The sequence below is a fragment of the Mobula hypostoma genome, chromosome 7, assembly GCF_963921235.1.
Source record: "Mobula hypostoma chromosome 7, sMobHyp1.1, whole genome shotgun sequence".
NCBI lineage: Eukaryota > Metazoa > Chordata > Chondrichthyes > Myliobatiformes > Myliobatidae > Mobula > Mobula hypostoma.
In genome coordinates, this window is record NC_086103.1 from 58,310,505 (window position 1) to 58,330,824 (window position 20,320).

The 20,320-nt window shown below is 39.2% G+C and overlaps 1 protein-coding gene across 2 annotated transcripts in view; it reads left to right on the top strand.

Moving 5' to 3' along the window:
- The window catches only part of fbxo38 (F-box protein 38), an 83,149-nt gene extending 64,466 nt beyond the window's left edge, over window positions 1–18,683 (top strand). Inside the window, exons 19-22 of one of the 2 annotated variants that reach the window (XM_063053476.1) lie at window positions 4,763–4,908; window positions 8,756–8,859; window positions 15,239–15,352; window positions 16,206–18,683. In XM_063053476.1, coding sequence (XP_062909546.1) covers window positions 4,763–4,908; window positions 8,756–8,859; window positions 15,239–15,352; window positions 16,206–16,384 — 543 coding nt within the window. In that variant the 3' untranslated portion in view covers window positions 16,385–18,683. Of the gene's footprint in view, window positions 1–4,762; window positions 4,909–8,755; window positions 8,860–15,224; window positions 15,353–16,205 lie in introns of those variants that run through there. The other variant, XM_063053477.1, reaches the window with a different exon arrangement.
- Window positions 18,684–20,320: the final 1,637 nt, after the last annotated feature.

Below are 20,320 nucleotides of genomic sequence, written 5' to 3' on the forward strand. Positions count from 1 at the left end.
GCTAATGCCCTATCATCAGATCCAAGAAGAGCTAGTAATGAATTCTAAGGTGCAGGGACAGGAGAGAGCAGCAGGAAAGGTTCATAAAAGAATAGATTGAATAGAGATGTTAAATATTAAAGGGGAAAGTGCAGAAAAGTAGAATGAAAATTAATTAGGAGTACTGTGGATGCTGGCCATCTAATGTGAAAGTGGAAAATTCTGAAAATACTCATCATTCCAGACCAAGTCAAGAAGACGGTGATGGGCTGTGCCCGGTAAGATGAGGTGTTATTCCTTTGAGTGTAGTTGTTATTAATATTACAAAAAGAACACATATATCACAACTGATTTTGTGACGCTGAATTGAACCAGTAATGTAACGTACACTGAATTAAACTGTTTTTGTAGCTGCCTTCATAGCTAGCACAAACAATACATTTATTGCAATCCAATGTATAAAAGTAAGTGTTTCTTTTTAAGCCACACAATACCGGGTACTGAAACATTTAGAGAATGAAAGTGCACTAATTATAAATAAATTTGACTATATGCAATCTTGAGAGAAACTCGGGTTGGAACAACATTGTTAAACTTTAATCTACCTTGAAGGATTCTCGCCATCCATGACATGCCCTCTTCTCATTATTACTATCAGGGAGGAGTATAGAAGTCTTCACCATTAGATTTCTGCATGGTTTATGAACACTATCTCAGTATTTTGTTCTCTTTTTGCACTGTTTATTTTAAATTATATTTCTTATTGTAAGTAATAATTTTTTATGTATTACATTGTACTGCTGCCACAAAACAAATTTCATGATATATGTCAGTGATAATAAAGCTGATTTTGACAAGGGAGTTATAAAGAAATAGGAAAAGAATTAGCTAAATTAGCAAGTCAGTATGGAGATTCAACAGGTAATTAGGGAGGCTATTGGAATATTGATTTTTATTGCAAGGGGTTGTAATAGTAAGTCGTACTACAAATGTACAAGTCACTACAGAGACTTTTATACAGAGTAGTGCTTGTTCCCCTTTTGTTTAAAGAAAAATATTATTGAAGGCAATTTAGAAAAGTTTTACTGGGGGGATCCTGAGCATGGGATTATGTTATGAAAGATTGAACAAATTTGCTATATATTCATTGGAATTTAGAAGAGTAAGCAGATTTCTAATTCATGCATACAACACTCCAAGGTAGCTTGACACCATAAATGCCAGGAGGATATTTGTCTTCATAGGATAGCCTAGTAAAAAGTACATAGCAAGACCATAAGATATAGGACAGAATTAGGCCATTTGGACCATTGATTCTGCTCTGCCATTCAGTCATGGCTGAATAGTGAGGGGATGTCAAGCTATGACTGAGATGACTCACTCAAAGGCATGTGCTTCTTTGGAATTCCTTGTCCAGAAAGCTATGGAGGATGAATCCTTGAATATACTCAAAGTTGATGCACATTAGATTTGTAATCAATAAGGGAGTTGACAGTTACTGGAGGAGGGAAAGAAAGGGGACTTGGGGATAATTGAATAAGACTTAATTTTATTTAAATACAGTGCAGACTCAAGGGCAGACAGACCTACTCCTGGGGTCATTTTTTATGGTCATAGTGGAATGGATAGATTGCCTTAACTACTCGGTTTGTATTTTAAACAGATTTAGTTTATGAAGTGAGAGTTGACCTGCTCAATAATATTTTCTCCTTGTTTATACTTTCTTCTTGTGATCTATCTAATGTACTTCTGTATCCATATTGGTAAAGTCATGTAAATGAGGAAGTCCTAATACTTTCTTTGCTCCACTTGCAGCTAAGAAGTGTTACATGCAAGTACAGAATCCTACAGTGAAAAGTGAGACCATCATGTCTTTACTAATCTTTCAAAAGATTTATCTAATTAATTTCACTTCCCTGCCCTTTCCCTTAAAAATGGGATTCTACAACGGGGCTGTGGGAGTAACTTCACCACAAGGTCTGCATTAGTTCAAGATGGCAGCTTATAGTATCACCATCAGCAGGTTGCAGTCTTTTGGGAATGGTAATACAAATTGAGGGCCATTGATGCTCCCATCTCTTGAAAGAATTATAAACAAAAATACTGATGTAGCAGTATTTCAGTGGAGTAAATGAAATTACAGTGGTATGAGTGAGGAGTTGGCCATAGTCAATTGGAAGGAGAAGCTGGCAGGGATGACGGCAGATCAGCAATGGTGTGAGCTTCCAGGAAAAATGTGGAAGGTGCAGGATAGATGTATGCTATAAACAAATACTCAAATGACAAAATAGGTCAACCATGGCTGACAAGGGAAGTCAAAGCTAATGTAAAGGTAAAAGAGAGTGCATACAACAAAGCAAAAATGAGTAGGAAGACAGAGGATTGGGAAGCTTTTAAAACCCTACAGAGAGCAACTAAAAGAATCATTAGGAGGGAAAGGATGAAATATGAAAGCAAGCCAGCAAACAATATCAAAGTGGATAGTAAAAGCTTTTTCAAGTATGTAAAAAATAAAAGAGACATGAGAATGGATATAGGACCACTGGAAAATGAGGTCGGAGAAATAATAACGGGGACCAAGGAGGTGACAGATGAACTAAATGAGTATTTTGCATCAGTCTTCACTGTGGAAGACACTAGCAGTGTGCCAGATGTTGAAGGGTGTGAGGGAAGAGAAGAGAGTGCAGATACTATTACAAGTTGATAGTTTCTTCATTAATAAGGGTGTCAAAAGTTAAGGGGAGAAAGCAGAAGAATGTGTTTGAGAAGGAAAATAAATCAGCCATGATTGAATGACAGAGCAGACGTGATGACCAACTTCATCTTTGGGTTCTGAAAGTGGTAGCGTTAAAGATTGTGGAGGTACTAGTAATCATCTTTCAAAACTCATTGGACCAGGGGACCAGGGTACCAGGGGACTGGAAAATTGCAAAGGTCACTCCATTCTTTAAGAAAGGAGGAAGGCAGCAGAAAGGAACTTGTACACCAATTAGCCTGACCTCAGCGGTTGGGAAGATGTCGGAGTCAATTGTTATGGATGTGATTATGGCGTACCTGTTGACACAGGACAAGATAGGACAGTCAGCATGGTTTCCTTGGAAAATCGTGCCTGGTGGGCCTGTTGGAATTCTTTGAGGAGATTACACGTAGGATAGATAAAGGGGATGCAATGGAAGGTGTATATTTGGATTTTCAGAACGCCTTTGAAAAGGTGCCACACATAAAGCTGCTTACCAAATTAACAGCTCATGGTATTACAGCAAAGTTACTGGCATGGTGAGCATTGGCTGAGTGGTAGGAGACAGCGAGTGGAATAAAAGGATCCCTTTCTGTTTGGCTGCCAGAGACAAGTGGTGTTCCACAGGGGTTGGTGTTGGGACCGCCTCTTTTTATGCTGTATATCAATGATTTAGATGATGGATTAGATATCTTTTTTGCCAAGTTGTAGATGATATGAAGATTGGTGGAGGGGCAGGTAGTGTTGAGGAAACAGGAAAGCCGCAGAAGGACTTGAACAGATTAGGAGCATGGGCAAAAGAGTGGCAACTGAAATACAATGTTGGAAAATGCATGGTCATGCACTTCGTTAGAAGAAATAAATGGGCAGATTATTTTCTAAATGGGGAGAAAATCCAAAAATCTGATATGCAAAGGGACTTGTGATGAGTTCTTGTGCAGAACACCCTGAAAGTTAACTTCGCAGGTAGAGTCGGTGGTGAGGAAGGCAAATACAACGTTAGCATTCATTTCAAAAGGTTTAGAAATAAGAGCAGGGATGTGATGCTGAGGCTTTATAAGGCACTGATGAGACCTCACCTTGATTATTGTGAACAGTTTTGGGCTCCTCATCTAAGAAAAGATGTGCTGGCATTGGAGAGGGTTCAGAGGAGGTTCACTAGAATGATTCCAGGAAGGGAAGGGTTATCATATGAGAAACGTTTGATAGCTCTGTGTCTGTACTTGCTGGAATTTAGAAGGATGAGGAGGGGGGATCTCATTGAAACCTATCGAATGTTGAAAGGCCCAGACAGAGTAGATGTGGAATGGTTGTTTCCCATGGTGGGGGAGTCTAGGAATAGAGGGCACAGCCTCACGATAGAGGGACAAACATTTAAAACAGTGTGAGAAATTTCTTTAGCCAGAGGATGGTGAATTTGTGGAATTTATTACTACAGGCAGCTGTGGAGGCCAGGTCATTGGGTGTATGTAAGACAGAGCTTGATAGATTCTTGATTGGACACGGCATCAAAGATTACAGGGAGAAGGCCAGGGAGTGGGGCTGAGGAGGTGAGAAGAGGATCAGCCATGATTGAATGATGGAGCAGACTCGATGGGCAAAAGTACCTAATTCTGCTCCTATGTCTTATGGTCTCAAAACAGAATAATGCAACTGTTGGGAATCAGAAATTAGAAAAGAGTATTTCAAAAGGACACACATGCCAAACAATATCTATTTGATGCTGCTGTTTATTTTTTACAGTTTCAGAGTTTAGTGCTGAATTATTGGTGAATTCAAGATATTTTTGCTTGCATTGTTTCTACTTTAGTACTTTAATGATGTCTAAAGGTCATTCACCCTCATTTCTACCAGTTTCAACAGTAGTCCCTTAAGGAAATGTTAAGATGCAGAAGATTAGTGTAACTATGAAGAATAATTTAAATTGAAGGTTATCCACTTCATAAGAAAGAACTTTTGATTGTACCTATTGTAGATTTTTAAGCAATTACTGAAAATAGTTTCAAAAATATTATCATTTCTGATAACATTCATATTGTATTACAGATTGATACTTTGAAACTGGAACGGAACATATTTAGTGGACCATATCCTTATCATATTTGTATTATTCATGAGTTTAGCAACCCACCAAATGTGCGAAATAAGGTTCGCATTCGGAGTTGGATGGACACTATCGCAAATATTAATCAGTAAGTATTTCTGATACACAAAGTTAGGATAGCTTGAACAAAAGCATGCAATTTTTTTTTTAAAAAACTTGGCTTGTATAATGTGTAGATGGTGACTAATTATTACAAGAATTGTTTTGGTAAAGCTTAAACTGCCTTTAAAAAATGCAAGTTATTTGGCATTCTCTCATACTAGTCGTTTTGACTAGATGTAAGTGGTCAGCTGGCAATCGGTTGGTGTGTGGGACTTGCATCAGATAGTGCTGAAAGGTGTATAAAAGATGCTTAGAATTACATGATGGGAGTTTATGGTTCAAGAGATAGCAATCTGATCCAATCACATTGAACTATGATTACAGGAAAGTAAATCAGTGAAGGCATTATGAATTTATTAGGGAATTCTGAACAGGGAAGTAAGTGAATTAACCCAAAATTCTTGTTGAGTTCAGCATTTAATCATAATTTTATTCTTCATTTGATTTAAGGACCTGCTAAATTTAAAAAGTGTGTGAGCAATAACAGAGACCAGCAGCTCTAAGTAAATGAATAAATATTGTATCAAAGATGAAATCAAGGAATTTGTGTTTTTTTAGAGTCTTTATCTTCCCTAGGACATTTCATGGTACTTTGCCAATGCTGACATGAGAAAGAAAACATTGAAGTGTTATCACTTTCATATGGAATGTTAAATGAAGCAAATTAATCAAATGAAAAATATTTATTTTTATTTGTCTGCAAAGACATTGTTAAATGTGAGTTAATTGCCATTATGAATCAAAATGGTAACTTCTGTGTGATACAAGTGTATTTAACGATGGCAAGGGATAGAGGTCAGTTACCAGGCATGTAGTCTTGTTGGACATGTCCATTGTGTTACTCTATCTCAGATTAAATAACTTGGATTGGGATGCTGGAGAAAGAGAGAACTGGGATGTATATTCTGAAGGGCGGTATTTCATGTGTTTTTCTTAATTAAGGAGTTTGAGCATTTACATTCCTGTCATGAATTTGAATTGGAAAGACATTGGATAAATATGTGGATAGGAGGGGTTTCGAGGGTTAAATACAGGCAGATGAGATTAGCTTGCTGGCACCATGGTCAGCATGGGCAAGTTGGGCTGAAGGGCTTGTTTCCATGGTGTATTACCGACTATGAATGAGGGTTGAAACTAAATTGTTTGGCTCAAGTTAAGGACATCTCGGGACAGTTAATTGAGAATCTCTGGGGTGCTGGGAAATGTAAGAAACTAAGTTTAGAAAGCATGCTTTCAATCGAGCTAATTTCTTGGTTGCTACATGAGTCATAGGAGGCCCAAATATAAAGAGATCAGAAACCTGTGGATACATGTTTTGTGGAAAAGAGCTCCATTTCATGGGGCACTAATACCAGTATTACAATGGGTAAAAGCTGTACCACTAGGCGAGGTTGCATGCGAAGAGAGCATGGACTGAGTATATAAACAACTGCAAAATTATCTAAATATAAAGGAAAAAGACAGGGTATAAAATTTGTTAGAAATAATAAAATCCCTGTCTTTAACAAAAGACAGATAATCAAAAATAAAAACACGAGGAAATCTGCAACACACATAAAATAATACTGGTGAACGCAGCAGGCCAGGCAGCATCTATAGGAAGAGGTACAGTTGACGTTTCCGGCCGAGACCCTTTGTCAGGACTAACCGAAAGAAGAGATAGTAAGAGATTTGAAAGTGGGAGGGGGAGGGGGAGATCCGAAATGATAGGAGAAGACAGGAGGGGGCTGGATGGAGCTAAGAGCTGGGAAGTTGATTGACAAAAGGGATATGAGAGGATCATGGGATGGGAGGGCCTAGGGAGAAAGAAAGGGGGAAGGGGAAGCCCAGAGGATAGGCAAGGAGTATAGTGAGAGGGACAGAGGGAGAAAAAAGTGGGGGAAGAATAAATAAATAAATGTTCAGCAACTCACTGTCAGCTGGGGTGATATACTGCGTCCGGTGCTCCCAATGCGGCCTTCTATATATTGGCGAGACCCGAGGCAGGCTGGGAGACTGTTTCGCTGAACACCTATGCTCTGTCCGCCAGAGAAAGCAGGATCTCCCAGTGGCCACACATTTTAATTCCACATCCCATTCCCATTCTGAAATGTCTATCCACGGCCTCCTCTACTGTCAAGATGAAGCCACACTCAGGTTGGAGGAACAACACCTTATATTCCGTCTGGGTAGCCTCCAACCTGATGGCATGAACATTGACTTCTCTAACTTCTGTTAATGCCCCACCTCCCCTTCGTACCCCATCCCTTATTTATTTATTTTCTTTCTTTCTTTCCCCTTTTTTCTCTCTTTTTTTCTCCCTCTGTCCCTCTCACTATAACTCCTTGCCCATCCTGTGGGCTCCCCCTCCCTTCTTTTTCCCTAGGCCTCCCGTCCCATGACACTCTCCCTTCTCCAGCCTCCTATTCCTTTTGCCAATCAACTTTCCAGCTCTTAGCTCCATCCCTCCTCCTCCTGTCTTCTCCTATCATTTCAGATCTCCCTCTCCCCCTCCCACTTTCAAATCTCTTACTAACTCTTCCTTCAGTTAGTCCTGACGAAGAGTCTCGGCCTGAAACGTTCGACTGTACTTCTTCCAATAGATGCTGCCTGGCCTGCTGCGTTCACCAGCATTTTTTATGTGTGTTGCATTGTTTAATCAAAAATAATATTTAAATTGCCTTTGTACAAAGGTACAAAATAATTCAAGCAAAAATTGTCTTCACTCAAAAAGTGAGGAGAGTACCAGGATATACATGCATGCACAGTTACCCACATGTGAAGTCCAAAGATTTACATGTGTGTTAGGAATATAAAACATGGATTAGATGAAAAAATTAACCTTAAAGAAATTGACCATTTAAGATCAGTATGTTTGGGACAAAGTTCACAGAATATGAGCACAAGAGAATGTGCAAGGGGAAATACAATGGGATTAGCATGGTTGATGTTCAGTTTTTTTTTTATTTCTTGAGCTCTGGAATGCAACAAGAGTTTTTACTTTAAAACTAATAGGAAATGTTGTTTGACTTACAAATTCTCTCTTAATAAATTGTTTACCTGGAACATAATCCCTTCATAAATGGAGAGATACTCATATGCAAGCCCAGTGGTTGTCCTGTGGTGGTATGCCATGTATTTGAAGGTAACAGCAACACATTTACTCTGTGTCCTGTGCTTTAGTGTGGGGGGTGGGGGAGAGTGTTCAAGTTTGTATGTGGTATCCAGGCAATGAGATGCAGATAAGAGCAGGATGTTGCGGAGGAATATAGACTAGATGAGGTTCAGTTAATGAAGCATAAGATCATCCATTATGGATCCAAAAGGTAAATGGGAATGCTTTCTTTCTCATGTCAGATATGGGCAAAATACACGATTCATAAGAGCTGTCCTTAAGGGGACTATAATGCAGAGAGGAGGAAATTATGCATTTAGATGTGCAGTAAACTTGGTCGGTCACCATGCAAAGAGCTGCATTTACCTTTGAATATAACATATGTATATTGACTGCTGCAGCTCATTTGGCTGATACACAGTTCTTCCAATGCATAATGACTCCCAGTGGAACAAAATTGGATTGTATTCCCTTGGAGCTGGACAGTTGAGAGAATGCATGAATATTTTTAAGCCTTCAGAATAGGAAAATGGAGTTGGGTTACAGAAAAGTCAGCTGATTTAATGACAGAAGGTACCACTGATTTAATGATTAACTTCTATCATATGAAAACATGCTTAGAGATGAATTATATATTGTATTTTTACAAAGAATGACATACTGTGCAAATTTCCTAGATAAATACAATTTGAGATTTACAATGATTGCTGATTTAAACTTTAATTTGTTTTTAAATTAGGGAATTGATCAAGTATGAGTTCTTTCCAGAAGCTACTCGGACTGATGATGATGTGAAGAAATATCCAAAGTACCCATGGGGGAGGGATATCTACACATCAGAGGGTAGGTGTTGGAAACATTTACTAATTTTTTTTTGTTTAATTGTGCAGGGATTTGTTCACTTAAAAAAGTCAGAAGGTCCCACTGTGGAAATATGTTCACTATGGAGTAAATACAGTTATCTAGTTATTCACTGTATTTATTTTTAACTAATGGGATAACAGTGAGAGACACACTATTATTTTCAAAGTTAAGTTTTCAACTTTCAGAGCCTAGGTGTAATGATTTAAAAAAAAAGATCTCATGCTTTCCTGGTAGAGATGATGAATAAACTTTTTGGCTTTCAGCCGTGTAGAAGTATCAATTATAACCAACGTTTGGATGACAAACTCTGCCATCTTCTTCAGGGATAATGCTTGGGTGTGTCTAATCCATTGGTATTTATACCCCCATAGTCCGTCCCTCCTGATTGGTTAGTCCTCATCCCATCAGGTTTCCGCTGTCCTACCTTGTTTACAATCGAATTCCGGCTCTTACTTAGAGTGAGACCTCATCTTTGTTAAAATTCTTTTCCTCTAGTTTTATTTCAATGGCTTCCTTTAGTAGGCGGTCCCAAAAGCCATTGGGGTGGCGAAGTAGTTTTGTGCCTCGAAGTCAATCCTATGGCCATGTGACTGCCGATTTCTCCAGGTACCCAAATGGATACACCATCTGTGCTCCTTGATGTAGGTTTCCACCGTGTGGCCTTTGAAACAGCCTAGTAAAGGAAGACATTGAAATAAAACTAGACGAAAAGAATTAAAACAAAGAAGAAGGTCTCACTCTAAGAATTGGAATTTGATTGTAAACAAGGTGGGAGAGTGGAAACCTGATTGGATGAGAACTAACCAATTAGGAGGGACTCATTATGGAGGTATAAATACCACTAGACTAGACATACCCAGACATCATCCTTGAAGATGGCAGAATTTATCATTGAAACGTCAGTTACAATTGATACCTGTACCTGGCTGGAACCCTGAGAGAAGTTGATTCGTCAGATGTAATGATGTTCAGACTTGCAATCTTTGTGGAAATTTGTTGACCTTTCTCTTGTCTCCAGTCATTTATATCGACCTCTGTGCTCCAGCTCCATACTATCCTGCTTTATATAATGCAGAATTTGAGAGAATTACCTGTGCTATGGCTATGCTGAGCAAGAGGAATCAGCATTTTGTATCTTTCAAGGTCATATACAATATTCATAGATAGAAGAAGACAAGATAGTCATTTATTGGAGCATGGCAGGGTTGTGGGAGAAAAAACAACAGCTACACAAGCAACAAATGATCCCATAATAGTTCCACATCTATTTACGATAAGGAGATTGGAGTATTTTCTCCTTCCTGGCTTATGTTTAATTGGAGTAAGGGGAAATATGAAGCTATCAGGCAGGAACTTGGAAGTATAAATTGGGAGCAGATGTTCTCAGGGAAATGTATGGCAGAAATGAGGCAAATGTTCAGGGGATATTTGTGTGGTGTTCTGCATAGGTACGTTCCAATGAGACAGAAAGGATGGTAGGGTACAGGAACCATGGTGGACAAAGGCTGTTGAAAATCTAGTCAAGAAGAAAAGAAAAGCTTACCATAAGACCATAAGACAAAGGAGCAGAAGTAGGCCATTCAGCCCATCGAGTCTCCTCCGCCATTTTAACATGAGCTGATCCATTCTCCCATTTACTCCCACTCCCCCGCCTTCTCACCATAACCTTTGATGTCCTGGCTACTCAGATACCTATCAATCTCTGCCTTAAGTACACCCAATGACTTGGCCTCCACTGCTGCCCGTGGCAAAAAATTCCATAGATTCACCACCCTCTGACTAAAAAAATTTCTTCGCATTTCTGTTCTGAATGGGCGCCCTTCAATCCTTAAGTCATGCCCTCTCGTACTGGACTCCCCCATCAGAGGAAACAACTTTGCCACATCCACTCTGTCCATACCTTTTAACATTCGAAATGTTTCTATGAGGTCTCCCCTCATTCTTCTAAACTCCAAGGAATACAGTCCAAGAGCGGACAAACGTTCCTCATATGTTAACCCTCTCATTCCCGGAATCATTCTAGTGAATCTTCTCTGTACCCTCTCCAACGTCAGCACATCCTTTCTTAAATAAGGAGACCAAAACTGCCGACAGTACTCCAAGTGAGGTCTCACCAGCGCCTTATAGAGCCTCAACATCACATCCCTGCTCCTATACTCTATTCCTCTAGAAATGAATGCCAACATTGCATTCGCCTTCTTCACTACTGACGAAAGGTTCAAAAATCTAGGTAATGATAGAAATCTAGAATATTATAAGGCTAGCAAGAAGAAGCTTAAGAATGAAATTTGGAGAGTCAGAAGTGGCCATGAGAAGGCCTTGGCAAGCAGGATTAAGGAAAATCCCAAGGCATTCTACAAGTATGTGAAGAGCAAGAGGAAAAGACGTAAGAGAAAAGGACCAATCAAGTGTGACAGTGGAAAAGTGTGTATGAAACCGGATGAGGTAGTGGAGGTATTTAATGAACACTTTGCTTCAGTATTCACTACAGAGAATTACACTGGCGAATGTGGGGATGACTTACAGTGGACTGAAAAGCTTGAGCATATAGACATTAAGAAAGAGGATGTGCTGGAGCTTTTGGAAAGCACCAAGTTAGATAAGTCACCAGGATGGGGCGAGATATACCTCAGACTACTGTGGGAGGCAAGGGAGGAGATTGCTGAGCCTCTGGCAATGATCTTTGCATCATCAATGGGGACAGGAGAGGTTCCGGAGGATTGGAGGGTTGCAGATTTGTTCCCGTATTCAAAACGGAGTAGAGTTAGCACAGGAAATTATAGACTGGTGAGTCTTACTTCAGTGGTTGGTAAGTTGATGGAGAAGATCCTGAGAGGCAGGATTAATGAACATTTGGAGAGGCATAATATGATTAGGAATAGACAGCATGGCTTTGTTTAAGGCAGGCCGTGCGTGACGAGGGTGATTGAATTTTTTGAGGATGTGACTAAATACATTGATGAAGGTAGAGCAGTAGGTGTAGTGTATATGGATTTCAGCAAGGAATTTGATGAGGTACCCCATGCAAGGCTTATTGAGAAAGTAAGGAGGCATAAGATCCAAGGAGACCTTGCTTTGTGGATCCAAAATTGGTTTTCCCTCAGAAGGCAAAGAGTGGTTGTAGACAGGTCATATTCTGCATGGAGGTCAGTGACCAGTGGTGTGCCTCACGGATCTGTTCTGGGACCCCCTCTCTTCGTAATTTTTATAAATGTCCTGGATGAAGAAGTGGAGGGATGGGTTAGTAAATTTGCTGCTGACACAAAGGTTGTGGGTGTTGTGGGTAGTGTGGAGGGTTGTCAGAGGTTACAGTGGGACATCAGTAGGATGCAAAACTGGGCTGAGAAGTGGCAGGTGGAGTTCGACCCAGATAAGTGTGAGGTGGTTCATTTTGGTAGGTCAAATATGATGGCAGAATATAGTATTAATGGTAAGACTCTTGGCAGTGTGGAGGATCAGAGGGATCTTGGGGTCTGAGTCCATAGGATACTCCAAGCTGCTTTGCAGGTTGACTGTGTGGTTAAGAAGGCATCCGGTGCATTGGCCTTCATCAACCTTGGGTTTGAGTTCAAGAGCCAAGAGGTAATGTTACAGTTATATAGGACCTTGGTCAGAGCCACTTGGAGTACTGTGCTCAGTTCTGGTCACCCCACTACAGGAAGGATGTGGAAACTATAGAAAGGGTGCAGAGGAGATTTACAAGGATGTTGCCTGGATTGAAAAGCATGCCTTATGAGAATAGGATGAGGGAACATGGCCTTTTCTCTTTGGAGAGACAGAGGATGAGAGGTGACCTGATAGAGGTATATAAGATGATAAGAGGCATTGATCGTGTGGATAGGCAGGCTTTTTCCCAGGGCTGAAATAGCTAACATGAGAGGGCACAGTTTTAAGGTGCTTGGAAGCAGGTACAGAGGAAATGTCACGGGTAAGTTCTTTACACAGAGAGTGGTGAGTGTGTGGAATGGGCTGCTGGCGACGGTGGTGGATGTGGATACAATAGGGTCTTTTAAAAGACTCCTGGATAGGTACATGGATCTTAGGAAAATAGAGGGCTATGGGTCATGCTAGGTAATTTTTAAAGTACGTATTTGGCACAGCATTGTGGGACGAAGGGCCTGTATTATGCTGTAGATTTTCTCTGTTTCTAATTTAAACTCTTATTCTGGAGAACATGTAAATTGATTGAACCATGTTAAAAATTGTTAGATGAAGACTGAGTGTAAAGATAAAGTTCATTTATTGTCATCTGACTGTACATGTACCATATACAACCAAACAAAAATAGAAAAATAGAGGGCTATGTGGTAGGGAAATTTTAGGCAGATTCTAGAGTAGGTTACATGGTCGGCACAACTTTGTGGGCCAAAGGGCATGTAATGTGCTTTAGATTTCTATGTTCTATGTTTTAAAACCTATGTCCTCTGGCACTGTACAGTAAGCGAACCAGTTTTGATGTGGCTTTTCCAGACAACAAGATTATGGGCAAGTTCTCCCAGTTAAAGAGAATACTGAATATCGTGAGACTTAGTTGCTGCATCAGAGCCTTGATTTTTCTGTGTTGTGAGTAAATCTTGTGTTCTTCATGCAGCATGGCCTTCAGCAAATTAGCTTGGGGATTGTTTCATTTATTCTACCCGGTGAACCCTTTGGCCATCCAGCATAGTCTGCATGGATTAAAATGGGATAATTTGAAATAACTTAAATATTCCTAGAAAAGATAGGTCTAACAGATCCGTCTTGAATTCTAATGGGGTAGCAGATGAAAGGATAATGTTTGTCTACAGTCTAAAAGCACAACTTAGAATTCATGAGAGAATTTCTTACCCTTTAGGAATAAATGAAATAAACAGCATGAGCCAATGTGAATCAGGAGAAAATCAATAGGAAGAAATGTTAATAACATCATTCCTTTAGTACAAATCAAGAAGCTTCTAAACCTAGGCTTCTCTATATCCTTCTAATTGGATTCTCGAATTTCTTACTTGGAGACCACAGGCAGTGCGGATCAGTAATAACATCTCCTCGCTGACCGTTAACACAGGTTCACCTCAAGGATGCATGCTTAGCCTACTGCTCTACTCTCTCTACATTCATGACTGTGTGGCTTGCAACAGCTCGAACACCGTCTATCAATTCACTGATGATGCCGCTGCTGTTGGTAGAATCTCAGATGACGACAGAGAGATGCATAGGAGTGAGACAAATTGGCTGGTTGTGTTGCAAAAACAACTTTGCACTCAACGTCAGTAAGACAAAGGAATTGGTTGTGGACTTCAGGAAGAGGAAGTCACACAAACACTCACCAGTTCTTGTTAGGGATCAGCAGTGGAAGGGGTGAGCAGCTTTGTCCTGGGTGTCGACATTACAGGATCTCTCTTGGGCCCAACACATTGATGGAGTCTCGAAAAAGGCACACAGCGTTGTTTTTCTTTAGGACTTAGAGGGAATTTGGTATGTCACCAGCATGTGCAAATTTGTACAATATTCTGACTGATTGCACCATAGCCTGGTGAGTATACAGAATCGCAAGAGGCTGCGGAGGGTTGTGAAGCTTATTCCATAACCCTTCCTTCCATTGAGGACGTCTTCAAGAAGCAGTGCCTCAAGAACTCAGCATGCATCATTAAAGACCCAATCATTCAGAACGTGCCCTCTTCGTGTTATTACCATTGGGGAGGAGCTGCTGGAGTCTGAGAACACATGTTCAACATTTTAGGAGCAGCTTCTTCCCCTCTGCCATTAGATTTCTGAACACTACCTCGTTATTTATCTTTTGAACTTTTAAAAAAATTTATACTGATTATGTCTTGCACTGTACTGCTACTACAGAACAATAAATGTGATGACATATGTCAGAAATAATAGACCAGAATCATAATTACGATGCTGAAGAGGTACTTGGTCTGCTTGTGTTGTAAAATTCTGCAATTGTCCCATCTATAAGTTTTATCTTAAGGCTGCCTTTAATTTGTTTTCTCTTGCCACTTTTTGTCTTTTTCTTATATACGCCCATATGTGCACAGGCACACATCTGCTTACTAATTATCCATACTTTTTCATGCCACTATAAATCATTCTCATGGATGCCACACATTGTGAATCCAGACAGTACTATTTGAGCAGTGTTACCCTAGATTTCCAGATGTATACTTTCCAAAAAAAAGTTACTGTAACATGATCATGCTTTTAGCCCCTTGAACTCAATATTTCATTTTCATTTAAAATTTATTTGCTAAATACTTTAGGAATATAATATAGTTTCACAAAGAGCTTGAGACTGTGATTTCATCTTAACTTTGAAAAATAGATTTTCTCAATTATGCAAAATATTCTACTCACAGTTTTGTTTTGACAGGAACAGTAGATGGAGCTCCATACTTCATGATCACTGATTTCCCTTGGCTTCGTTCACTGCGTACTGCAGAACCAAACAGCTATGCAAGATATGACTTTGAAGATGATGAGCGAAGTAAGTATTCTCTCTACACATTTACAGTTTCATACCATATACTTAACACCAAAGGGCCCATGAAATTACAGTAGTTACCTTTATTCTGACACTACTTTTCCAACCAGTATACATTCCTGATCTTCATAGTGAGAAGTGACAAATGCTGGATATTTTTTTTCTCCCATAATCTGATGATCCCAATGCCGATAGTGCCACTCATAGTAGAGTCTCACTTATGAATAGTTAATTTACAAGAAAATGAGATTTGGAACGTTCCCCCAACCTTCACTGCCCTCACCCGCATCTCCTCCATTTCCCGGACATGTGCTCACCCCATCTCCCCTTAACAGAGATAGACTTCCTTACTGCCACCCCATGAATCTCCACATTCTTCAACACATCATTCTCCGCAAATCTCCGCCATCTTCAACAGGACCGTACCACCAAGAACATCTACCTCCTCACTAATCTCCTTTCTGGCACATACCTCTGCAAGCGGCCAAGATAGGACATGGACAGCAGAGTTTTAGAAGGCCTCCAGTCAGTAAAACAAGCTGGGAGGATGCAGGCTGACCATGCATACAATTGAAAAAGAGCTAATCCTGAAGTTAATAGACATGTAGAGGTAAGCAGGGGTAAAGTCAAACATATAAATGCGTTGAAATTGTAATATTGAGTCATCCATCTTCAGCAGTGAGGAGAATGTTAGCTAAGGTTACTACTACTTTCAGTGTTTAAGCACAGCCATTGAATAGTTGCAAAAAATAATTTTCTTTTGGACCTAAAAAAGCAAGAATGTGGTAATTTAGTCATTATATTGAATAAATTTGATCCATTTGTATGTAATTGTTATGGGAATTTTTTTCCTCAGCTACAATCTATGCTCCTCGGAGAAAAGGACAACTGTCAGCTGACATTTGTATGGAAACAATTGGTGAGGTGATCTCTGAACGACGGCAGATGAGAAGTGGTGTATTTCCGCGAGTTGTAGCTATTTTCATACATTACTGTGATGTCAGTGGAGAGCCTGTCCATGATGACTATATCTGACTATGCCTTCCTTGCATATGACTGTTCAAAGGCCAGAGACTACAGCCTGCAAGATTTGAATTATCAGCACTGTGTAGCTGCAATATATCCCAAATACTTTTGGAAGAAATTATATAATTATGTATAAAGGAATTTGTGTACAAATGATTTCTGTATAGAGATGTTCTGAAAATAATTAACTTCCTGAAGCAGTATCATTTCATATGTCTATACAATTTAATTCAGTTAATGTTATTGATAGGGAATTTAAAAAGAGGCTATTTATATCCCCAAGTTATACAATTAATAAGATGAACATTTTTGATATTTTGTTACAAAACAGGTGCAAATGTTTAAAAAAAGATGAAGGCCACATTCTTTGGCATATTTCATAGCCCAGTAAAGAAGTGACTTAACTCAATGAATTTTCTTTGGTACTATGTGCCTTTTCCCCTTAAATTACACTTTTGAATGTGTTAATGAAGAAAAGAGGAAAAACAAGAACTTTGTGTGGATTTCCTTTATACTATATAATATATATATATATACATACAGTATATATCAAATTTGAACATTATATTCATGCCTTGTTATGAGGCATTTACCCTTATTGGGAATAGTCTAATAACTAAAAGTAGCTTTTTATTATACAATGACATGCATTTTGTTATGCACTGCTTCCAAGGAATAAGTGGCAGGGAAATTCTATTATAATAAAATATTTAAATATAAGAAGAATTTTCTGAATAAAAATTTCTTTAGGTTTTTTTCTCTTCCAAATGTTCAGAATTTCTGGTTTATATTTGACTAAATGCTTTATTTTGTTTCCTGAAAGATGAAGTGTTGCTTTCAGTTATTTTAATTATACCTATAGAAGCACCTTAACTGACATTTTGTGTTTGGTGAAAGGCATTTTAATATCTTTTCCCTGTACTTTTCAGCCTGTTGATTCACGGTACCAGAGATTTAACTAAGAATGAGCATTTGAACTGTGAACTCAGTCAGTTTTGAATTAGCCTGTAGTTATCATAGTTGTGAAGGGAACCAGACTTAATTATATTTACCCAGTGCTGATGTTATCAGCTGTCTTGTGTAACATGCCCACCAATAGACAACTCCTTAGGAGAACATCATACTCAACTTGAGTGATTGCACTAGTACTACTATAACATGACCAACACAGTGGGGAAAAAAAATCATTGTAAGCACAGATTAGAAACAAACGTTTTCTATCCACATTCTTTTTTATAGTTGATATCTCATTGCCAGTTGTACTTTGTACCCAATGTGCTAAACCTACCATTTCTACAAAAATTTGTGTAAATGTTTGGTGGTTTCAGTGCAATAGTAATTTACATTAGAATAGCTGTAACACGCTTCACAGTTTTAATATGATTGGGAATAATCGGTAGTAGCCTATAAGGCCTTATCCACTATGCCTTCTTCCCATCCGCATACACTTCCACTTGTGATCTGCAATCTAACCATTAAAATGTTCATATTCAATGGCCTTGCCCTTTGTGATCTATGTGATCTTATCCTGACCTCTATACAAACCACCCTTGTACTTCCAAGATCATACCTTTCAGGCTGATTATATCCTTGACTTTAGTTTCCCTTCGCTGGGAGCTGTGTCTTGGGACTCTTAAGTGCTGAGATTTTTTCACAGTGTATCTACTTCTATCAAGATATTTTCTAAAACTGTCTCCAGCCAAGCTTTTGGCAACCTGACCTAATATACCTTTATTTGACTGCGTCAAATGTTTTTTAATCATGGTTCAGTGAAGTGCCTTGAAAATTATGATTACATTACAGGCCAAGTTGTTGTACAGCTGTAACTGTTTACTAATCCATGTTTTTTTTCCCCTTCTGGTCATTAGTTTTCCTTCACTCCTGATATTTGAGCAATCCCAGGAGTGGCCAATTCTATATTTGTGGTTCAGTAGGTTAGTTTATGGTGCTTTAAGTCAACAAAGATTATTTTATGATAACTCTCAAATTATAAAGTGCAAGTGAGCTTAAAATGCCAACCTTAGATACTATCACAACTTGACATTAATTTTGTGGCTTTTGACTAATGATGTTATGACTGCTAAATACAGCATCTGTATCTTTATGTTCTTTATGGGTGTTTATTTTTCCAGAAATAGTTTGTTCACTCTTCTTTCTATCTCAGAGATATATATGAAAGAAAAAGTACCCCTCCCCCCAATGCATTTCAAGCAAATCATTATCCTTAACACAAAACAACATTGTTTGCACATGCCTCAAGAAGACCATAAGATATAGGAGCAGAATAATGCCATTTAACCCATCAAGTCATTTCATTATGGTTAATCCAATTTTCCTATCAGTCTCAATCTCTTGCCTTCTTCCAATATCCCTTCATGCTCTGACCAATCAGTAATCGATCTGCATTAAATATACATGAAGACTTGGTTTTTCGTGGCTGTCTGTGGCTAAGAATTCCACAGATTCATCACTCTCTGGCTGAAGAAATTTCCCCTCATCTCCATTCTAAAAGGACGCCTCTCTATTCTGAGGCTGTGTCCTCCAGTCTTAAACTCTCCCACCACAGGAAAGTGTATCATAAACCTTCACCATTTGATAGGTTTCGATAAGGTGACTCCTCATCTTCTGAGTTCCATTGAATACAGGCCCAGAGCCATCAAATTCTCTTCAATCTTGGAATCATTTTCATGAACCTCCTTTGAACCATTTCTAGTTTCAGCACTTCCTTTCTAAGATAAGGGACCCAAAACTATTCACAGTACTCCAAGTGAGGCCTCACCAGTGCTTTATGAAGCCTCAACATTACATTCTTGCTTTTATATTCTAGTCCTCTTGAAATGAATGCTAACATTACATGTGTCTTCCTCATCACAGACCCAACCAATGGGTCAAATTAACCTTTAGCGAATCCTGCACAAAGACTTCCAAGTCCCTTTGCACCTCAGTTTTTTTTTGTATTTTCTTTTCATTTGGAAAATAGTCAACCCTTTCATTTCTTTTACCAAAGTGCATGATTTCCTGATGCTGTCTTCTATCTGCCATTTCTTTGCCCATTCTTCTAATCTGGCTAAGTCCTTCTGTAGCTTCTCTACTTCCTCAAAACTATCTGCCCCTCTGCCTATCTTCATATCTCATCTACAAACCTTGCAACAAAGCCATGAGTTCCATCATCCAAATCATTGACATATAATGTAAAAAGAATCGGCCCCAACAGAGACCCCTGTGGAACACTACTAAGACCCCCTTGTGGAATCAGAAAAGGCTCCCTTAATTCCCACTGTTTGCCTCCTGCCAATCAACCACTGCTTTATCTATGCTAGAATATTTCCTATAATACCATGGGCTTGTAGCTTGTCAAGCAACCTCATGTGTGGCACCTTGTCAAAGGCCTTCAGAAAATCCAAGACCACAACATAAACGGATTCTCCTTTATCTATCTTGCTTGTTATTTCTTCAAAGAATTCCAAAAGATTTGTTAGGCAAGATTTTCCCTTGAAGATTCCGTGCTGACTACAGGCTGTTTTACCATGTGCTTCCAAGTACCCTGAGACCTCATCCTTAATTGTCGACTCCATCATCTTCCCAACCTGCGGGCAAACTAACTGGCCTATAGTTTCCTTTCTTTTGCCTCTCTCCCTTCTTGGAGAATGGAATGACATATGCAATTTTCCAGTCTTCCAGAACCCAGAGACTCTTGAAAGATCATTATGAATGCCTCCACAATCTCTTCGGCCACCTCTTTCAGTACTCTGGGGTGTACACCATTTGGTTCAGGTAACTTTTCTACCTTCAAACCTTTCAGTTTTTCAAGAACCTTCTCTCACTTCATGACCCCTGACACCTAGAACTTCTATCATACTGCTAGTGTCTTCCACAGTGAAGACTGATGCAAAGTACTTATTCAGTTCATCTGCCATTTCATTGTCCCCATTACTACCTCTCCAG